This window comes from Rhinolophus sinicus, chromosome 13, assembly GCF_057876585.1.
Source record: "Rhinolophus sinicus isolate RSI-liver-muscle chromosome 13, RSI-T2T, whole genome shotgun sequence".
NCBI classification, from domain to species: domain Eukaryota; kingdom Metazoa; phylum Chordata; class Mammalia; order Chiroptera; family Rhinolophidae; genus Rhinolophus; species Rhinolophus sinicus.
In genome coordinates, this window is record NC_142513.1 from 21369060 (window position 1) to 21385559 (window position 16500).

Here is a 16500-nt window from a genome sequence, read left to right on the forward strand (position 1 = left end):
TATGCTCAAACTCCTGAAATCTGGGTTTGTTTCCATCGTCCTCACTGCCCCAAGACACCACAAAGGTCCAGGACTCCACAATCTCTGGACAACTTCCACAGCCTCCTAAATGCTCTCCTGATTTCTTTCCATGCCCTCCTACCTCCAATGCAGTGTATTCTCCACACAGCAGCCACTTTTTAGGCAAAGAAACTGGGAGTCAGCAGGGGTAACTAACTTGGCTATGACTATCATGGTAAGCATCAGAGCCTCGACGGGAACCCAACCAGTCTGACCTTGAATTAGTCGGTCACTGGTAAGAACAGTGCTTTGGGATAGAACTGGCCTGTGGGTAGATACCAGTTCTGCCATGCACTAGTGTAAGCTTCAGCACATGACTACCTTCTGTATTTTCAGTTTTCCTGCCTGTAAAATGGGCCAATAATAACGCCACAGAGTTTTAATGAGGAGCTAAAGAGGTCAGTTGCAGCAGGGGCTGTCAGGGCCCCCATAGCCTTACTAATTCAGAGTGCGGGCCAGTGTCTGCATCTTATTGACAGAGGGCTTTCTCCCAACCACCGACCTCCATGCACAGGTGGCACAGAAGCACTGAGGAGTCCACACATGTAGGGGCATCTTTCCACCACGACTGCTAGTATATAACTACCCCAGCTTCTTCTCCTCTTGGGTGAAATAATCCTGAGGTATGTGTTTTACATGTTTCTCAGAGCTCCCCAACAGAATTAAGACCCAGGTGCCCATCATGGTAACTGACTTGATAACATACTCTTTACTGGTTGTCTCCCCTTCCCTGTCTTGTTCCCTGACTACTCCATCAGTGCTTCCTGAGATCAGCTGTGTGCACTCAAATCTGCATCTCAGGGTCTGCTTCTGTGGAACCCAAATGAAGACTTAAAGCCATCATTTATTCATTCAACAAATATTTATTAAGCCATTCTATGAGCCAGACTCTGGGCTAGAGCCTGGGGATATTGCAGTGAACAAGACAGAATGTGTCCCTGCTTGCAAGGAGTTAAGAGTCTGGGAATAGGCAATGGCAAATTAAAAAAAAAAACACATGCTACTATTCTACATAGTGACAAGTATTGTGAAGCAAATGATGTGATAGTGATGGGAGCAGTTTATATGGGATGGTCCAAAGAGGCCTCTCTGCAGAGATGATATTTAAGCTGAGACATGAGGAATGAGAAGGGTCCAGCCATGAAACAATTTGGGGGAACATTCCAGAGAGAGAATAGTTAAGTACAATGGCTCTGAGATAAACATGGTTGGGGTATTGAGGGAGTAAAATAAAATGACGTAGTTGCAGTGTAGTCAAGTAGAGAGCACATGCTAGAAGTAAGCAGTAAGAAGGAAGGGATTGGAGAAGTACAAGTAAGCATAGGCCAGATTATGCAGGTCCTAGGACATAGTAAGAAATCTGGATTTTATTGCAAAGGCAATGGTAAGGCACTGGGAGTTTTCAGCAGAGGAGTGATGTGATCTGAGTTAAAAAGACAAACACACTCTCTTCAGCTGTGTGGGAAATTATCCGTAGGAGAAGAGGGCAAGGACAGAAGTAAGGAGACCAGTTAGCAGGCTATTGCAATCATGGCTGAGCTGGTGGTGGCATGGGAAGAATGGGAAAATGGGAAGTGGACAGATGGGAGACATTTTGGAGATAGAGATGACAGGACTCGCTGACAGATCGAGTGTGGAAATTGAGGGGAAGGGAACAAAAATGACTCCCAGTTTCTCAAAGTGCAACTGAGAGGATGCTTGGGTCATTTCCTGAGATGGGTCCGACTGGGCAGGAACAGGTTTTGGGTGAGGATGCGTGTGTGGAAATGACGAGTTCTATATTAAGTTAGAGATGGTCATTAGACACCCAAGCGGAGGTGCCACTTAGGCAGCTGAACTATGCATGGATCTGTAACTCCAAAGGGAGTCCAGGCTGGAGATGTGAATCCGGAAGTCTTTAACCCATAGCGCAGCGCTGTCCAAAAGAATGTGAAATAGAATGTGAGCCACGTATGTAATTTAAAACTTCCCAGTAGCCACGTTAAAAAGTAAAAAGAAACTGGTGAAATTAATTTAAATAATATATTAACTTAATTCAATATATCCCAAATATTACTTCAATACGTAATCAATATAAAAATTATTGATGAGCCGTTTTGCATTGTTTCTTCGACATCCAGTGTGTATTTCACATTTAACTCGCACTCACCCACCGCATTTCAAGCGCTCAGTTGTCACATGCAGGATACAGGGTGTCGGTTCATTGAGCGGTTGGAGGTTTTCCAAAGCCAGGAGCCGGGACTCCCCCGAACCATACAGAGGAGGCACTTCCGTTGGATCCACCCGGACGGAAATAGCGGCGGAACGGAAGTCCCGTATGTGCGCGGTCGCTGAGAGGAGAGAGCTGGGTCGGTTGAGCGGAGCTGTCGCTGCGGGATGCTGGACAATCGGGTTTCGGAAGGTGAGCCGCGCGTGGGGTGGAGGTGCCCGCGCACCTGCCCAGGCCCGCGCCGGAGGCAGGAGGGGCGGCGGAGGCCCGGAAATGCACGGTGTTCAGGGGGAGGATGGCGCGGTGGTCACCCGGCGGACCCTGGAGTCAGACTGGTGGAGTTCGCATCCCTCTGCCCCTCTGCCTACTCGCTTGTGACCTTGGGCAAGTCACCTTTCTTCACCCCGAGCCTTAGCTTCATCACCTGTGAAGTGGGGATGATAGTAGAACCTGCCTCACCGAGTTGCTGTGACAATTAAGTACGGTAATCCATTGTGACTACCCAATAAAATGTTTGGGATGCTTCACTGTTTATGTTTATTTATATTGAGAAGAGGCTGTTGTCTCATGGTTATTGCCAACAACTACCAATTTCTGCGCTCCCAAGAGGCCCATACATTGTGCTGTGCAAATATTTGTATTGTCACATTTGATCCTCACAACAGACGTAGAGGTAGGTCCTGTGTTAGATACTTTCCTTTTGGAGGAATTCAAAGGAAGATGGCCTCAGATAGTAAGTGGTTTTCATAGTTTTGGGAGGCAGTGTAGCAAGGTGGCAAGCTCTGCTGCTTACTAGCTGTGGAGGATTAGGTGAGTTCCTCGGCTGCTCTGTGTCTATTTCCTCATCTCTGAATGGGATAGTAATAGTGTCTGTTGCCTATGCTACTCAGGGTTGCTGTGAAGATTAATAAGTTAATATACTTAAAGCCCTTGGAACTGTTCCTGGCACAAGGTGCTACTTTATTTTGTCAGGGCTTCTTATCTCTACCATGCCTGTATTTTGAAAACAGACTGCCTAAATTTGCATCTAGTCTCTGGCACTCCTTTGTGTGGATTTGGACAAGTTGCCTCAGTTTTTTTCACTTTGTAAAACAGGGATAATATTATTAAAAGTACCTTTTTCTTGGGTTTTTGTGAGAATTAAATGTATTAATACACTTGAAGGCCTTAGAACAGTGCCCCGTACATAGTGTTCAATAAATACTGGTGATGTCTCATTCTTTTGCAGACTTTGGGCTGTGTTAGTACCATGAATCATTTACAATGTATCCTCCGAGCACAGAGGAGGCTGAGGTGGGGGCCCTTGGCCTCTGTGTCCTGGCTGCTGCTCAGGAGCTGCAGGACACACAGCAGTTTCTCCGGCGCTGCATGTCCCAGTGCAGAGGGACCGCAGGAGGATGGAGCTCAGAAGGATTTCAGTTCCAGGCTGGCCACTGGACCGACTTTTCAGCATTTTTTAAGAAGTACTGCAGTTCCTCAAGAGAAGCTGTCTTCTCCAGATGAGGAGGACTCACCCCCCTATCTCACAGTGGATGAACTTTTAGGAAGGCAGAAAAAAGGTGGGTTTTCCTTTTTTTCTCTCTTTGGGCATTCTGCTTTGCTCTTTTCCAGCATCCATGGCCTGCCTCTTAATGGTTTTATTACAGACCTGGCTTTGGAGGGTGAACAGTGTGGGAAGGCTGCTAAGTTATGGAATCAGCAAACTTGACCAACTAACATTCGCATAAAGAAACTTAAGAGTGTTGGTACACGTGACTGGGGATAGAATCCTGGGTAGTCCTCTTTGGTTACCTTTGGAAACCCTAGAATTTCTGTTCTGATTTTTAGATTGTCTTAAGTTATAAGGCAGCTTTCACAATTGGTGATGTAGACATTCACTCTGTATGTTTAGGCAGAGGTTTTCTTAGAAACATTATGTGATCAGTTAAATGCCTTAAGAAAATATTTGAAGAGACATTAAGGGATAATCTGACATTTCCCCCTTTGCCGTGTTTCAAAAACTATTTCCTTTGGAATTCTTAAAGATTTGGTTGCAATCATATGGTGAAAATTATTTGTAACTTGCTATTTTCATTTAAGATTTTTTCCAAATACTACAGTCTTTATAATTAAAATAAAAAAAATTTATTGCATTGTCAAAAGAAAGGCAGACTGCCACATGCAGCACTTCATTTGGATGTGTCTGGGGTCTTGGAAGCTTGACTACCCTTTGTTCTTCTACAAATGGGCCTTAAGTTCTTCTTTGGAAGTTCTAGCAGGGGAGCGCAGCTACTCGTATACCCTTGACCAAAGAATGGTCCTCTGGTCCTCCCCTCCATTGGGGAAAGTTGTCCTCTTCTACCCAGCATGCAGCTTTGGGAAGGACGCGCATGGCGCTGTGAGGGAGGAAGGGGACACCCACCTACCCAGCCAAATCAGCCCAGTCAGTCCTGGTGATCTGTGGGGTGACATGTCGTGGTCAGATGTCCCTCACATCCAGTCCATTTTTAAAAATTGGTACAAAATATCACGTTGTGCTGTACTATGATGTTTTCCAATCTGTCCCCTATAGTTGGACATTAGGTTGTTTCAAAAATTTTTGTTATAAAAAATACTATAAATGTCTCATCTCTATCTCTATGTATAGAGAGGGATATAGATATAGATAGATATATATTGCTTCTGTTAAATTTCTTTTTCAGAATAAATTTCTGGGAGTTGAATTAGTAAATCATGGAGTATGTACACCTTGTGACTCCTGCTAGGTATTTTGCAGTCCTGTATAATTTGTGTCATTCAGTCCCTCTCTGACATAAATATTGCTGGTTTCTTTTTAGACAAGGAAAGTGAGTCAAGGAAGGTTTTTAAAAAATCCTGACCTCCCTCCCCTCCCCTCCACATTACTGCTGTTTTCTATTGGTTTTCATATGATTCTTTGTCATTCAATTTTTAACTCTATTTGTTAATTAAAGTGTGCTGGTGGGAGCAGAAGTTGATACAGGAATTTAGTTTGAAGGAGCTTGCCCAGATGTGAAATTGATGTTCTTAAACCTTTGTGAAGTATGTTTTACGTCATTATAACCAAACATTTAAAATGTTTGAAGTTACTTTAGGAAGTTGCCTGTTTTTATTTTGTGGCTTTATGTACCTTCTGGTCACTGCGCTACCTCCAGAGGCTGGAGAACCTCATTTTGAGAAGGAGTATAACATATGTTTTAAATTTATTTTCCCCCTGGATTGATAATCAGTGCTGTCAGCTAGTCTCCACTTTTCTAATTGTTTTTACAGCCATAGTTCCTTGATGTCTTAGGTGCATATTTTCCCCATATTTTTAGTGATACAGCTTATAATTGATGTGTGTATATAATGTAGTATTCCTTTTGTTCTGAAAGGCTCTCATTAATTTTGTGGTACATCTGGCAATTAATAGTGTCTTAGTATTGAGGCAACAGGGGACTTAGTGGATAACCAGTTGGGTCAAGTGTTTCTGGGGCATTTGGGACGGAGACCTTTGGAGACATGCGGTTCCTTTTTTTCTGCCTATATGAATTCCCCTCTCTTTGCAGTGTACCTTGAGACCTACGGCTGCCAGATGAATGTGAATGACACAGAGATAGCCTGGTCCATCTTACAGAAAAGTGGCTACTTACGGACCAATAACCTCCAAGAGGTACACATATTTCCTGTTTCCCCGTGTTTCCTGAGCCTGGGTAAGACTCTGCATTTGTGCCAGTTCTCAGATGCAGTTTCAGGAACAGGGTATGGCCTGATGAGAGTGAGTTCCTTTGAGGAAAGTGTGTAGCACGGGACTGAAGTGTACATTTGTTCCAGTTATTTTTGAAATTTTTATGGTGGTGCTTGCTCACCTTCAGGCAAGGAACTGAGTTAAAAATGGACTGCAAGGAGAGGAAGAATGGGGGTTAGTGTTTAATGGGTACAGAGTTTTAGTTGGGGAAGATGAAATAGTACTGGAAGATTGATGGTTGTGATGGTTGCACAACAATGTGAATATATTTAATGCTACTGAGCTGTACACTTAAAATTGGGTAAAATGGTAAATGTTATGTATGTTTTTCCACAATGAAAAAAAGGGGAGGGGTGTGGCAGTGATTCTACAAGGCTAATTTCAAAGATCATAATTTTCTTTTTTTTCCTTGCTCTCCACTCAGGCTGATGTGATTCTCCTTGTCACTTGTTCTATCAGGTGGGAACTTGTTCTTATCTAGAAAGTGAATGTATCTTATATAATAATGCCAGAGTTAACAGTGCCAGGCTGGCCTACCTGTGGAGATGAGCCAGTGGATTGGCAATTTTCCAGCAGTGGAGACAGTAATGAGAGAACTAGTGGACATTTTCTGAGTACGTACTGTTTGTCAGGTCCTGCTGGGCACTATACATGCACTAAGTAACTCTCACAACAACTCTATGAGGCAGGTGCTGTTATCAAACCCATTTTATAGATGAAGAAACTGAGCGTGTGCTGAGTCACCCACCTTTTCCTAAGGTTTTTCTTGTAGCTCATGGCACATTTTTATGACGTAGTTCACATCGTAAGGGCTAGCGTGCAGTCAGTGGCTAGGGGACAGAGTTCTTCTAAACAGAGATCGGTGGCATTCATCAGAGGTGAATGTACCGTTTGTCACTTTGTTTCTATGTATAAGTCATATTAATGTCTGTTTTCTCAGCTGGCTATACAACCAATTAATTAATCCAACATTTTTGTTCTGAGGGTCTCTGCTGCCAGACACTGAACTAGGTGCTTTGGGAGATTCAGAAATGAACCCTTCATGGAGCCTGTCTTCAGGGAGCCTCATTTGATATGGGAACTAAGATAGATGCACAAATAGCCCTAACATCTGGTGGAAGGCACTAGGTTGGAAAAAAAAAAAATCAAGCAATGAAAAGGGGAAATTGCTAAGTATGGGGAGAAGAATAGTTACAGTGATAGGGTAGTTAAAAGGAAGCAGAATAAACTCCAACAGAGTCGAGTTGGGGAAGGCTTTATGAAGGACATTGTTTTTGTTTGGCTTAAAGCAGGGGTGACAAAACTTTTTTCGACGTTTTTTACCAAGGGCCATATGCGGTAAAATACACAAACAGCTGGGCCACTCACTCGAGGTGAAGTACATATTGCCTCACCTGGTTTATTTAAGTAAACTAAATATATTTTTGGAATTTGCTGCGGGGCAATTAGCAATGGATTGCGGACCGCAGTTGGCCCGCGGGCCGCAGTTTGGACACCCCTGGCTTCAAGGCTTGTTAGGACTTGGAGATGTTCAGGAAGGGCGTCATTCTAGGAATGAGGACTTAAGCAAGTGCTGCTGCTTCAGTTGACTCCCTGCCTGCCTTCCCTAAGCCTAAAGGGTAGATATTCATTTAAAGGGTTGAAGGTGGTTTTTATTTTCTTCATTGTCCTACTTTTTTAGATTGCTTTGTAGTTTATTTGCAGGTTCAGGTCTATCTCTTTTTGTTCCCTGTAGGGAAAAGGCTGAACAGACCATCTGGAATCGTTTACATCAGCTTAAAGTCCTGAAGACAAAACGGCCCCGCTCCCGAGGGCCTCTGAAGATTGGAATTCTAGGTATCCGGTAATTTGCAGATTTTGTGAGTTTTGAGACTTGGGCTCCATGTGGCTTTATGTGCTAGGGAGTCCCTTCAAGGCTGGATTCCCGGTTGTGAAGAAATCTTACATTTTATACTTAATGTTAGAGGCTGTAGGATTAAATGAGATAAAGCTCATAAAAGGGCTTTTCATGGTGCCTTGAAGTAGTAAGTACAGAAAGTCGTCCATCATGGCTGGAGTCTTATGTGGCTCTTGGGGGCGCAGAGTTATGGATAGCAGAGAGTTTGGGGCCTGAGGGCGCAGCATGCATTTACAGTGTAGGCACGTTTCACCTTGACTCCTGCAGCATACCCAAGTGACAGTCTAGATCTGCACTGACCAGGATGGTAGCCAGTAGCCACACGTGGTCATTTCAGTTTAATTAAACTTAAATAATATTAAAAATTTACTTCTTTTCAGTCTCACTAGCTGCATAGTGACTGCTCAGTAGCCACACTTGACTAGTGGCTACCAGTTTGAACAACACAGATAAAGAGCATTTCCATCATCGTAGAAAGGCTTGTTGGACAGCTCTGATCTAGATAACTAGACATCATTTCAAAAACAAATATTCTGTACCCTCTTGTTTCCAGAATTTCATTACTGTATTTAACCTTAAAACAGACTGTATCCAGTATAGAATAAATTAATTCCTCTTGATGATGCGTCAAAACATAGTTGAAACATATCCTGTTACACAGATTAATGTACTAAGTGATACAGGAAGATGGAAGGGTTAGCTGAAATGTTTTGTTCCATTTCAGTTCCTTCATTATAGAAGTCCCTGGGTATATATTGGTTAGGAATTTCAGAAATCTCCAAAATAGTTTTTTTAAGTGGTAAAATATGTAATATAAAATTAAACGTTTTAACCCCTATCACTCCTGCCCCGTTTTAGCCCTTTTCAAACGTACAGCCCAGTGGCATTAAGTACATTCACATAATTGTACAACCATCACCGCCATCCTTCTCCAGAACCTTTCCATCTTCCCCAGCTGAAATTCTGTCCCCATTACACAGTAACTGCCTATTCTCTTCCCTGTACCCCTGGGCAGCCACCGCTCTATTTTCTCAGTATGAATTTGACTGCTCTGGCTGCCTCGTGTAAGTGGAGTCACACAGTATGTGTCCTTTTGTGTCTGGCTTATTTCATTTGGCATAGTGTCCTCAGGTTCATCCATGTCAGAATTTCCTTCCTTCTTAAGGCTGAATAATATTCCATTGTATGTAGATACCACATCCATTGACAGACACTTGGGTGGCTTCTATCTTTTGGCTGTTGTGAATGATGCTGCTATGAACATGGGTGTATAACCAAGAATAGTTCTTAAACAGAGGTTTTCAAAGGGTGTTTGTAATGAAGTGGACTTTTTATTAATTTGATAGCCTTATTAATAACTGGTTTTTTAGGATATGGAAAATGCCAGCATGGATGGTAAACTCATTTCTAATACGTTTTACCAAGTATTATGGGCAAGAAGAGGGATAAAGAGTGTAAGTGCAGTTATGTATAAGTAAGTTTTATTTTAAAAAATAAGTTCCTGAGGTAAAATATTTTTTATTTGTAGTAACAAGTAATTTTCAGTTGAAAAAAGAGGTGGTTTATGTCTAGAGAGGTTTTTGGATGGTTTAATTTTTCCGGGCGTTTAATTGAATTGCTCTTGAGCCCTTTCCCAGTGGTTTTCTTGTATAGGAAGATGCATGTTCCAGTGCTGTGGAAGTGTTGGGCAAATTGGAGGGATGATGCTAAACTCTTAGAGAAGTTTCTGTGTCTTGGTCTCTTGGTCTTTGATCCAGCTGGAGACAATGTGTACTGAGAAGCCATGAGACCAAATGAATTTGGGAACTGGTGCTTATTTCATTTCCCTCCCAGGTTGTATGGCTGAGAGACTGAAGGAAGAGATCCTCAATAGGGAGAAAATGGTGGATATTTTGGCCGGTCCAGATGCCTATCGGGACCTCCCTCGGCTGCTGGCTGTTGCCGAGTCAGGCCAGCAAGCTGCCAACGTGCTGCTGTCTTTGGATGAGACCTATGCAGATGTCATGCCAGTCCAGACGAACCCCAGTGCTACTTCTGCTTTTGTGTGAGTCACTGATCAAGAGACAGGGAGTAAACTTTTTTCTCACTTTTAAAATAACATGTTAATTTTATTACATTAAAAAATTAATACATGTATGTAGTACAAAAGACAAAAAATGATGTTTAAGACTCCCTCACAGCTGTCATCCGCCGTCTCCTAAGCCACCTCTCAGAGGCAGCTGTGTTAGTAGTTTCTTGTACAATCCTTTGAGAAGTGTTTTGTGCATATACATTCATATACATAAAATGGGGTCTTTCCTACCTTCCCTTCTACACTCTTATTTTTTCACTTAAGAGAATATCTTGGGCTTTTCTGATTCTTTTTTTCCCCTCCCCTGATTTTTTAAGTTAAAAAAAGAAGTAAAGATCTGGTGACAAAATAGTTTGTATTTATTGAAGAATTATGTGGAAAAGATAAAAATACGTAAGGAAGAAAGTATTAATTACTTATACTCCTACCACCTAATAATTACCACTGTTATCATTTTGACGTATATCATTGCTGTCCTTTGCTTTGTGCTTATGTGTGTATGCTTTGTGTTTGTGTTCATAAAAATTGTCTCTTGGTGTACTTGGTTTTATAACCTTTTCTTATTTAAAATGGTGACTGTTTCTTATGGCATTAAATTTTCAATTGGCAAATTGGCCTACAGCCTTTTTTAGTAAATAAAGTTTTATTGAAATACAGCCACGTCCATTTCTTTACATACATATTGTCTGTGTCTGCTTTCACCACTAAAATAGAGTTGAGTAGTTGTGACAGACATGGCATGGTCTGCAAACCTTAAAATACTTACTTTCTGGTATTTTACAGAAAAAGTTTGCCAACCTCTATCATTTTAATGGCTAGCCAATACTGTATTGTTAGAATGCTTAATTAAGATAATAGACAACTTTTATTTAACAATTCTTCAGTGAATATCTTTGATGCATATCTGTCCATTATGATTTCCTTAAGATAAATTGAAGCTTTCATATACAGGATGCAAATGAAAGAAAGTAATTTAAGTTAGATACCTAGTATTTGGACCAGAAGTGAGAAATGCAGACCCCTGTGTTTTAAATCCAAAATCTTAGCTCTTTATACATACTTTACAATATTTATTTCTTTTTCTGGTCTAGATGTGAAAAGTTCAAACAATATATAAATATAAACAGTAGAAAGCCCACGTGTGATATGTCTGCACCCCATTCCTTCAGCACTGGTCCCTCAGGGTAACCACTGTTATCCACCAGTTATGGTTTGGTTTATATCCTGGGGTTAGATACTAGTTTTTTTTGGTTTGTTTGTTTTGTGTTTTTTTTTAACAGGGAACTTCCACATTCTTTTTTTTGGGGGGGTGGGGTGGGGAGAAGGGAACAGGACTTTATTGGGGAACAGTGTATACTTCCAGGATTTTTTTCTTTCTAAGTCGTTGTTGTCCTTTCAGTCTTAGTTGTGGAGGGCGCAGCTCAGCTCCAGGTCCAGTTGCTGTTGCTAGTTGCAGGGGGCGCAGCCCACCATCCCTTGCGGGACTTGAGGAGTTGAACCATCAACCTTGTGGTTGAGAGCTCACTGGCCCATGTGGGAATCGAACCGGCAGCCTTCGGAGTTAGGAGCATGGAGCTCTAACCGCCTGAGCCACTGGGCCGGCCAGGATACTAGTTTTTAAAGATAAAAAAATGTCTGCCTTCATGCTTCTTAGATCTCAGACTGGTCCAGTGTTAGCATGTTGCCAAGAGAATTCAGAACCAAAGGATAATGCCAAGGGAACTGTGATCTGCTCCTTGGGTGGGACCAAGACATCCTGCTGCTGTTACTAAGTTCTGGTGATTTCCTCCCCAGGTCTATTATGCGAGGCTGTGACAACATGTGCAGCTACTGCATTGTTCCTTTCACGCGTGGCCGGGAGAGGAGTCGGCCTGTTGCCTCCATTCTAGAGGAAGTGAGGAAGCTTTCTGAGCAGGTGAAAAGTCCTCCAGGCTTTCTTACTGAGACTGTGTTTGTGGGAGGATGAGGACAACTTTCTGGTTTTGCAGCCTGTGCTGTCTCTAACTGTACAATCTTAGAACCATCCCTGGCCAGAAAGAAATACCTAGGTGTAAATCTTTGGTTTGCAGCTCACAAATTATAGGCAGATCTGCTGCGAAGTTTACTTAGGAGGAAGCACAGTAGAATGGAGAGAGCATCAGTTTAGAATCAGATGATTATGAATTCTGGCTCCACCATTCTCTCTGGTTTGGTGCCCTGGCACCGGTCATTTAACTACCTTCTTTAAAACACACTTTCCCACCTATGAAAGAGGGTAAAATAATATCTACCTTGCAAGGTTAATGGAAGGATAATGGTAGTTTAAATGTTTTTAAATTACCTGGCCCATAGTAATTTTCCAGCGAATTACTTATTACTCTGTCCATTCTAGGGAAATCTCCCACATCTCTTGTTCATTTTACCACTGGGCTAGCTCACTAGTTGAGGGACAGAGAACAGATGAGGGTAGTGAAACAGATCAGAGGCCAGAGCGGAGATATCTGCTGTCTTCCTCCTATTGGGAGCTGGTCCCTCAACCCTTTAGGAAGTCTTTCCCTAACCCTAGGCCTGAATCTCCAGCCCTGCAGAATAGGACAGTATGAATATGGAACTTTTCTTCCACTAGAGTCTTCCTGTTCTTGCTTGGCTCAGGAACTGTAAGAGGCTAGCTAGCCCTTGCTCTAGTTCTAAGTCAGCAGTTTGCCTTTTTTCTCCTCCCATCCCCAGATTCTTAGTTTTCTGATTTGGTCTCTGGCTGCTCACAAATACTGTGAGGTATTCTCCACACCTTACCTCTAAGTGCTTCCTGGTCTAAAGTTGTCTCCTTCCTCTCCCCTTCCAGCTCCCCCACAGTACTAAACTCACTCATTAAGCATGGAGACCTTCTGTTTAAGTAAATTGAGGTGATGACAAAAAACTCCCTAACCTTTCTAAGGTATTTGCATATAAAAGAAGGAACTTAATAACATTAAAGTGAATCTTCGTGAATTCAAAGTGTTGACTTTTGAAAAATTAAGATTCTATACTGTTTTAACGTATCTGTTAGTGACTTATTTATTTGGCTTATAAAATAACTTTTTAAAAGATGTTTATTGCATTTAGATTTTTAGACTACAGTTGCAAAGAATACACAGTATTGGTCCTTTAACAGAACATTGTTTATTCATTCAAACAATGGTTACTGATTGGAAGTTGTTTAAGCAGCCTTTTTTTAAGCCTCTTTATTATCTTTTTATATGAAAAAAATTTAAATGCACAGAAAAGAGAATAGTATTATGACCCCTCTTCCCCAGCTAATAATCACTTAAATTTGATAATTGTTAAATTTTTGCCATATTTGCTTTATCTATTTTTTGTTGATAAAGTATTTCAAAGTATAGCAGGACATTTCACCCTTGAGTAATTATGCGTCTCTAAAAAATAAGGATATTTTCAATAATTATCCTTTCAAAAATTCTAACAAGATAACAAAAATTGCTAAATATCTCAATCCTAGTCTACCCATATTCAAATTTTTCCAGTTATCTGGTAACTCTTCTGCATTTGGTTCTTATGTCTTTTATATGTGTGTGTATATTACTTAGTTTTATATTCTGCCTTTTTTTTTCAAATAAACTTTCTGTTTTGGAATAACTTTAAATTTACACAAAAGTTGCAAAGATAGAGTTACCGCTAAATAGCATCTTAACTTTGGTGCGTTTGTCAAAACTAAAAGATTAATATTGGTACATTACTATTAACTAACTTCAAACTTTATTTTGATTTTGCCAATTTCCCCATTAATGCCTTTTTTTCTTTTTCAGGATCCAATCCAGGATCCACATTGTATTTGGTGTACCCTTTCTTTAAATTTAACATTATGTCACAACTTGTAAAAATAGTCTTTATGGAGATTAGAGTCACGACGATTAAATGTTTAACAATGTCCTGGAATGGGATTCTGATCAGGCAAAAAAGAAGTTACAGAAAAAGTTTATGTAGTTGTGATCTCACTGTCTAAGCAATTTTGTATCCTGTCTTTAATAATCGTGTGAGCACTTTCCCATGTCGTTAACAGCTTTTAACTTTGTTTTTGTAGTAGCTGTGAGGCCTTTCTTGCCATGGATGCACTGTGATTTACTGATAGGACAACAGCTTTCAGATTGCTTTTAATTCCTCCCCTGTTAAAACAATGCTGTGTTTGAATAAACCAGTCTCTGCATTTATATTTGTCCATGTTCATGGTTATATCCATAAGATAAATTCCTAGACATGCCATTAATGAAAAAGATTAAAAAAAAGTTATAAAGGACATTATTTTGGACAATTGGTAAAAATTTGATTTATGGAATGTTGGATTAGATAATAGTACTGTATCAATATTTCTGATTTTGATAATTGTCCTGTGATTATACAGGACAACGTTCTTATTTTTAGGAAATACATACTGACATATTTAGGGGTAAAGAGTATGATGTTTGCAGCTTATTCTCAGATGGCTCGTAAAAATGTGTGCTTGCATGTGTGTGTGGAGAGTGTGCATATATGAATGTGTGAATGTGAATGATAGATAAATGGGGTACAATGTTAATGATCAGTGAATATGGGCAAGGACTATATGGGAATTCTTTGTACTATTAAATTTCTCTGATGTCAAAGTAAAGCTACAAAAAATAGTCTTTATAGTAACCATTCTTTTTCTTTCTGAAAATTTGTATTGTAAATTTTCAAACAACACAAGTTGAAACAATGGTACAATAAACAACGTTTATTAACATTTTGTCATGTTTTATATGTCTATCTCTATCTTCATTTTTTCTGAACCTTCTGAAAGTAACTTGTAAACATCAGGCCACTTAACCCTGGATACTTCAGTATGCATCTTCTCAGAATAAGAAATTTTCCTTTCTTAACTATAATATATTGTACGTAATCACATGTAGGAAACTTAACAATATTATCTAATATGCAATCCATATTCAAAATTTATTGTCCCCAAATATCTTTTTTTTTTTCCCTCATCCCCTTACACACACCCCCCCCCACACACACACCCCCACCCCACCCCCGTTCAAGCCAATGTTTCTCAGTCTAGTTGTGTAGGACACAGCTCCCTGGCTCATGCTGGTATGATGAGCCTGGCGCTCCACCCGGCTGAGGCAGTCGGTCGCTGGTCATTGGTCAGCCGCTCATACCAAATATCTTATTGCTGTTTGATTTTCAAACCAAGATCCAGTCAAGATTTGTGTAGTTTCATTTGGTTGTTATATTTCTTCAATCTCTTAATCGAAAACAGCTCTTTCACTTTTTTTGTTGTTGTTTGCTTTAAATGATGCATTTACATTTTGAAGAGATCAGACATGTCTGGATTTGTTTGATTGCTTCCTCATTTAAACTGTTCCCCTGAATTCTGATAAACTGGAAGTTAGGTGTAAAAGCTTCATTCGATTTAGGCTAAATATTTTTGGCAAGAATACTTCATAGGTGATTATATAACAATTGCTTGATAGAATGTTTTCCTAATTTGATTGATGGTGTTATAAATTAACCATTATTGAACACTGAGTTTGCATCCAGCTTTTTGCTGCTCTAAAAAATGTTTTGAAGATTAACGTTTACGTAGGTTTTATTTTGAAGTTCTTCACAACAAGATGCCCAAGCATGAAATTATTAGGTAAAGGCAGAACACCTTTATGGATGGTTCTTGGTAGGTTCAGGCTAATTTTAATTAGTGATTTGGTATGAAGCTACCAAACTAGTGTTTAAATTGCTTCCAATATTTTGTCCTCTTTTCAGGGGCTGAAAGAAGTGACACTACTTGGTCAGAATGTTAATAGTTTTCGGGACAATTCAGAAGTCCAGTTTAACAATGCAGTGTCCACCAACCTCAGCCGTGGCTTCTCCACCAACTATAAAACCAAGCAGGGGGGCCTTCGTTTTGCTCACCTCCTGGATCAGGTCTCCAGAATAGATCCTGAAATGAGGATCCGTTTCACCTCTCCCCACCCCAAGGACTTTCCTGATGAGGTGAGTATCAGTAGTTAACTGTGCCAAACTGGTAACAGTATACTCAAGCATGTCAATCTGGGATAGACAGAGCATGGTTTGGGCAAAAGTAAAGGATTTGGTTAATTCATGTGTTTGGTTTAATTAACCTCGTAATTACTTGAAAATTAACCTTGGTGGAGAACAGTGGGGGTGGTATGCCTTGATGCAAGATTCTTTGGTGAGACTTTGATGACGTTTAATGTATTCTTTTTGATCAGGTTCTGCAGCTGATTCGTGAGAGAGACAATATCTGTAAACAGATCCATCTACCAGCCCAGAGTGGAAGCAGCCGTGTATTGGAGGCCATGCGGAGGGGGTCAGACTTGGTTGGGGATGGGGTTTCCTGCACCTTTCCATATTTCCTTAAGGACTAAACAGTGTCTAAGAACCTAGCATAGTGTGTGGCACATAGTAACTGCTCAGTAAATATTGTGTGATTGAACCCCTGGACATTGTAATTTGCTTTTGTTCCCTCTGTTAAGTATAGACGGAGGACTGGATTTTATTTGTTTAGCATGTTTTTCATTAAGCAT

General features: G+C 40.7%; 1 protein-coding gene across 3 annotated transcripts in view; it reads left to right on the forward strand.

Moving 5' to 3' along the window:
• Nucleotides 1-2305: 2305 nt before the first annotated feature.
• CDK5RAP1 (CDK5RAP1 mitochondrial tRNA methylthiotransferase) overlaps nt 2306-16500 on the forward strand; it is a 29144-nt gene continuing 14949 nt past the window's right edge. For all 3 annotated transcript variants that reach the window (XR_012491043.2, XR_012491044.2, XM_074317228.2), the window contains exons 1-9: nt 2306-2461; nt 3498-3828; nt 5815-5918; nt 6418-6452; nt 7729-7829; nt 9724-9934; nt 11756-11876; nt 15716-15946; nt 16186-16283. Coding sequence is in view for 1 of the 3 variants with exons in the window: in XM_074317228.2 (XP_074173329.2) it covers nt 2378-2461; nt 3498-3828; nt 5815-5918; nt 6418-6452; nt 7729-7829; nt 9724-9934; nt 11756-11876; nt 15716-15946; nt 16186-16283 (1316 nt within the window). In the remaining 2 variants the exon portion in view is untranslated. The remainder of the gene's footprint in view (nt 2462-3497; nt 3829-5814; nt 5919-6417; nt 6453-7728; nt 7830-9723; nt 9935-11755; nt 11877-15715; nt 15947-16185; nt 16284-16500) is intronic.